At 40.5% G+C, this 6,191-nt stretch overlaps 1 protein-coding gene across 3 annotated transcripts in view; it reads left to right on the top strand.

Moving 5' to 3' along the window:
* Window positions 1-2,406, top strand: part of neurl4 (neuralized E3 ubiquitin protein ligase 4) — a 31,948-nt gene extending 29,542 nt beyond the window's left edge. For all 3 annotated transcript variants that reach the window (XM_083789281.1, XM_083789282.1, XM_083789283.1), the window contains one exon: window positions 472-2,406. In XM_083789281.1, coding sequence (XP_083645407.1) covers window positions 472-676 — 205 coding nt within the window. In that variant the 3' untranslated portion in view covers window positions 677-2,406. The remainder of the gene's footprint in view (window positions 1-471) is intronic.
* Window positions 2,407-6,191: the final 3,785 nt, after the last annotated feature.

Consider the following 6,191-nt stretch of genomic DNA (forward strand, 5'->3'; position numbering starts at 1 on the left):
ATACTAAAATAGTGCCCTCGCTGCACCTCTTACTTCACACAAAGTGCATTTTTTGCAGCTATATCCAGCTTTTAGTGTATGTTCACAAACTTTGTCCTACACAAATTAAATTCCCATTGACAATGAATGGAAAACGTCATGTCATAGTGTCTGAGCAAATAGACTGTCTATTTTATGTCATGATAAGAACACCCCTCACTTCACACAGGTGTGATTTTTATTATCATTATAAAAACCTGTTGCCCTAATATTTATACTTTATCGTACGATTGTGTTGCGCACCAAAATGAGATGATCCACAAGCTCACAATGCGTTGCATCCGCGACCCATTGTGAGCTTGTACTGTACAGTATATTGGCTATTTTCGGTGCACAACACTATCCTACGATGGGGCATAAACACTTGCTTCTCGGCTCTCTTCTTCATCTCTTCGAATATGAATTTTGACCGTTATTGTTCTCCGTTCTTAGATTTCAGGACCCTCGCTCTCACCGTCGCCACCAAGCTCAGGTGGGATTCCAGGTGTGTGTTCGGCCAGGATCCTACAAGGTGGGACCCCAGTCGCTGGATCCCAGCGAGTCCTTGGATCCCCGCTTCAGCAACACAGAGATCGAGTGGATCACCAAGGAGCAAGGCGGAACGCTTCTCTATGGACTGCTTGTCCGGGTAGAGTGAGAGAGGAGACGCGAGAGGAAGGGGGGGAAGGAGTCAAAGAATGAGAAGATCCTCAGGTACGCAGCCCTGTGGTACACCTTCTACTGTTAAATCGACAACCAATATCCAACCCCCTGCCTTGAGCTAAAGACTCTTCTGGAATTTCGTGTCCTGCTGTGGATTGTTGACAATTGAGCTTTTTCTTTTTTAAGTTTTGGTTCTTTGCTCCTGGACATTTTTAATGGGTGGGGGACTATGAAGGTTTCCGAGAAGAACAGACACTGCCTGCACTTTATGTTTCGGACACTCGTGGGCAATTTTTAAAGCAACTTACCATCTTGACGATTGTTAAATTTGTGGCGTTTATTATTTTCTTTGTTCGCACCTTTTTTAGTATTTTCCCGTTCGTCTCAAACCTTTTGTTCTACCCTACCACAATCCGTTAAGCAGCTTTTTCTTCCCCACTTGCACTTATTTATACACCCATCATCTATTCTCGATCTGTCCCTTTATTTTTGGAACAACTGCTCTTGATACTCCACGGACAACCTGGTCCAGAACACGTGTTCCAACTCTTGCGGACCATAGCCTGTGAAAGCCCAACAACCTTCATCTGCCATTCTGTGCTCGCTCAAGGACCGTCAGATTTATTAAACACCGAAACATAGGGCAAAGAGAAATTGTGAAAAAGAGCGGCAACTGTCCAAACAACAATTGGACAACGGACAATTGGTTGGAATTTGAGAACTCTGAAGAGAATAGCGAAGAGAGTCCTTTGGCTTTCTGGAATAGTTGTGTGGAATTACACAACTGGAGGAAAACGACAAATGTTTACACGTATAACTTGTGTGTTCGTCTTCTCTGCTTGTCATCTCCTGCATCCTGTTTGTCCTGTTGGTTTTCTGTTTTCTGACACCCCCCCCCCCCCCCTTCCTCTCAGTGGAACACCCCTGGCTTGCACTGTGGAAGGACTGGCACGTTATGGTGGTTTGTTTCACAAAATAATGTGGGTTACCACGTCACCCACCCCACCCTCGACTTTACCCCTTGTTTACATTTCTTCCCTTCATAATTCATATCCTCGCTCTGACTCATTACCGCGTTGCAGGAACGCTCGCTGAGCAGTCAGTCCCTCATCGGGAAATCCGAGTGCTCCTCCGATAGCAAGAGTCAAGGTCCTAATGCCGATGTTTACATTGTGAATGTGATTTCATTAGGGCTTTGCAGTTTGTTTTGTGGACTGTTTCGCTCATTCGCTAACTCCCGTTCATTCACAAAGATTTACACACGTACCATACCCCGATTTATTCAAACATATTCACCCAACGACTGATTGTATGTCAACAGCTTTCCAAAGCATATCTACTTAGCCATTCTGTTATATGTTGCCAATTAGATATTAGACTTGTTTTTTCCATTACTACATACCGTACATTATGTAAGATCCCCTCATGTTTTCCAAGTCACTGATATGACAGATTGAACAAAGGAAGTTGTGATTTCTCGGACAGTTTTCAGTTTTAATAAACTGAAAATCATTGGGGTTGGATAGAGGAATCTTGCAACGTCCAATCAAAATGTGAAAATGTATGGGTTATTTATGGCCCAGTGCTGCTTTGTACAAGATTTAATTTGTATTATTTTATTTTTCTTTCATTTTCTGTATGTTGCGTTGTACAGGCTGTTACTTAACATTAAAATCATATCTTCCTCATTTGTTAAAAAAACAATAATAAACCGACAAAGACAGTATGCACATACGAAAGTTCCGTTTGACAACTTTCATTGTGTTTCTGCATGTTTCAACAACCAAAAAAACAGACATGACTAGAGAATGTGCTTCTCAGAGCCAGGCCAGGTAGCCCATTGTTGCCCAGCAAAGCTTTGCAAAACTGGCCTCTAGGGAGTGTGCGTGCACCGCTTCGCCAAACCTTTGGGCCAAACCTTCGGGCCAAACCTTTGAGGGGTGCAAAGTTCTCAGAAATCGTACGCCAAACTTTGGAAGCCAATCTTAGCCAATAATAGAATATGAAAAAAATCAGACCGATGCGTCTTGATTACATGACCATTAGAGATAATGTGCGGGTTTGGTAGCTCAGTCGGTAGAGCTCTCGCCTTTGGACCAAAAGTTCATGGTTTCGATCCCGGGGACCGCTAACTCAGCGCATTCGTTTTTGCACGGTTTGGGTGCGGCAAGTCGTGTGGTTAAAGGGACACTTCACCCTTTTTGCAAAGAAATATATGTTAATGACATTTAGAAGATTTGGAACACTTTCTTGGGGGTCTTTGTTACCGGCCGATACCGACAATTAGCCACTCCCGACATACTGGAGATAATGTGTATACCGATTTGTGTGTTGGACAAAATTTGTAGTAGCAATATATATTTTTTCTTTTTTGCCTCTGGTGGTGCTATAACATGCTGATGTGAAAAATATGGGGCAGAGGTTCTTCATTGACCTCCTGGGAGTATGCGCACAGTTTCACGCCCATCGGTCAAACTGCTGGAGATTAGCTGCCCAGACTGACGGACGGACACACGAAAACAGTTTCCGGCCGGGCAGAGACAAACATCACAGAACGCAAAGCACCATCCCTGGTTCCTTTTTTCACATTTTATTTAAAGTAGGAAAAGAATTCAGTCACTGACATGTTATTGCAGTGTTGCATACTTACTCAATCATACGTTTCAAAATGTAGACTAATTACTTCTTAAGGCCAATAGTGTTTTCCCTCTTCTTTTTTGTTTTTGTTTTTGTTTTTATTACAGAAAATTGTGGTTGCATCCGGGCCATTCTGCCCTGCCTTTTTAATAACAGACACACACGCTCACATGAACTTCAATATTGTCACTGTCGGCCGGAAACCTTGTATGTCCAAAATTGGAAATAGAACATAATCTTTTCAGAAATTGTGAATATATCCGATCTAGAAGCTCAGAATGAATCACGGGTTTTGTGAGCTTGTAGAATGGCCATTTTCATGACACTCTTGTATGGGCATTGACCAAAATTAAACATACAGTTGGAATAATAGTCTACTGGAAATTCCATGAATCCAGAAATGGTGAGTAGTCTAAACTTTTATCATAGAAATGTTATCTATAGCCTGCATAATGAATGAAATTCAGCTTGGTTGCTAAAAGTTGCACATTGAGCAATTTGAGTAATTAGCATAATATGTGACCATACCATTAACAACCTATATAAGGCAAAGAAATGGCAAAATGTCGTAATTCTTTAGTATCATGTGAAACTACTAGCGGGGTTTTCATCATTCTGAATCCATTCCAAGCATTAGTTTTGCACAAAAAACACTCCTTGGGCTAAAAACGGCCATCACATTTGTGATTATGGCCATGGACGTTTTTGAAAATGGTCCGTTTTAAATCTCATCTGCTATAAGTCTATAGATGACATTTGAATCATAAAAGTTTAAACTACTCGACATGTCTGGGTCTAACATGGGACCTATCGGGGCTTCCAGTAGAGTAGGAGTTCATGTTTCTGTATGACAGTCGGCGACGATATGCAAACCTTTTGTCCCATATCTCAGCCAGGATACTAGGTTCTTCCAGCCACAGAGTGGTCAACAAAGAGATGGCAGCTGCAAGTAGCGCAGGAGATGATGGTCCTGGAATTTCCCTCGCAGGTATCAATCAAACTTTTATGTTATCTTATCTGAGATGAATGTCCTTCCTTCCTGAACCTAAATATGGACATTTCAGTCAAAGTTCATAGCCCACAATGAGGGGGAAAGATTATTTTCTGCTTGATCATCATGTTACAGTTGCATAGTCCACATTGACTACTTTATCCTCGGCTGTAAAGAAACCGACAGGCCACACACCAGCCTGGATCTTTTAAGTGGTACCACCTATTTGCAGTCCAATTGATTTCTATAATGGTGAAAGTCTACAGGCACAAGGAAGCTTGAATTCAGTAGATTGAATTCTGGCCCACCAATATACAGTAGTTTAACAAAGGGGCACAAGATGTTTTTACATGTATAGTATTTTGCAGTAATTAGTGGAAAATCACAAATCACTAGTAGGGGTGTAACGATATAATTTCAAGAATCGAAGTATATCGAAATGAAAACGGCAACATTGACTATGTATCGTATCGCATCGTTTTGCAATGGAAATAATCGGTATCGAATTGTATCAATACTGCATTTTTGTGCGTGGTATAATAGCAATTTTTTGAAGAAAAATGAAGGGTTTAATTACTTAATTTAAAATAATGTCGATGTATTTTAAATAGTTACTGTAATGATTTCAAATCATTGAATCGTATCGGATCACCATAATGAACCAATATCGTCCATGTATCGTATCGTCAACCATGTATCGTGATACGTATCGCTGTTAAAATGTATCGTTACACCACTAATCGCTAGCATACAAAAGCTGTGAAATGCTTCAGTGTATTGTGATAAACTGAAAGAGGGTAGTCTCTCAAGCCAGACTATCTTTTCCACAATCTTGGAATGCCATGAGGAGTGTAATTCAATTCCACCTGGTAATATTGAGAACAGGAAGCTGTCATCTGCTCTTCAGACCAGAGGGGTATTCAACCAATCATTGAATTTAGCCAATTTGGTTTCCTGTAGGTCTGTCACAATTATTACATAATCACAATTTATGATATTTTGCATAATCATTGGAATAGTTTAAATTCCATGTGACATCCGCTTTATTTTACACTCGTTTTCAGAGATTCTTAAGTACAGACTGTTAAGTGGCAACATTCCAAAATTGTGGGAGCCAGCCGAAACATCTGTCATTGAGAGAACAGAAACGAAGAATGCCACAAAAACAAGACAACCGAGGCAAACAACTGCCAGACTAGAGAATACCGGAGTTTGGTTGAGCTTCATTCAAATGGACACCTTATACTTGCACACAGTCTTTCAAAGATGCCAGAAACCAACAATGGACAAAATCCACACGAGTTTAAAAAAATAGCGAGAAGTTCTTTGTACACCTCAACGCAACAACAGATCACATATTCCCCCAACACGTATTTTACACTCCCTTGAAAAGTAAGGTTAAAAGCATCAAGCTACAATAAGTGCTTTATAAAAATGCAATATCACAGAAGTTCAAATAAAATGGCTTCTTAACAAATAAATAAATAAATAAACAGTAAGACAAAGCAACCATTATTACAAATCATTGTGAGACTTTTACATCTTTTTGACTTGTGAAACAAAGGCTACGTAAAAGCAGCAATGAAAGCCATTGTGCTCAATAAATACAGGAACTACAAACACTTAATGGGTGCAAGACTTCTCCTAGAACCAATGCCCTCCACACCTTCCCTGTTGTATTACATATTTACCTCACATGTCCGGAAGGCTGGACTAACGGCTTTTTAAAAACACGGTAAAACAACCTTAAAAGACAAACTTTTTTTTAGAAGCTCTTGCACAGTAAAACATTGAATCCGCCCCCCCACCCCATTTTCAGCTTATTAGCTTAAAAAGACCAAGACTGCATTGATAGCTAGGATAAATCCCAGTCACCCACTCC

Source organism: Protomyctophum parallelum (genome assembly GCF_964188405.1).
Source record: "Protomyctophum parallelum genome assembly, chromosome: 18".
NCBI classification, from domain to species: Eukaryota; Metazoa; Chordata; class Actinopteri; order Myctophiformes; family Myctophidae; genus Protomyctophum; species Protomyctophum parallelum.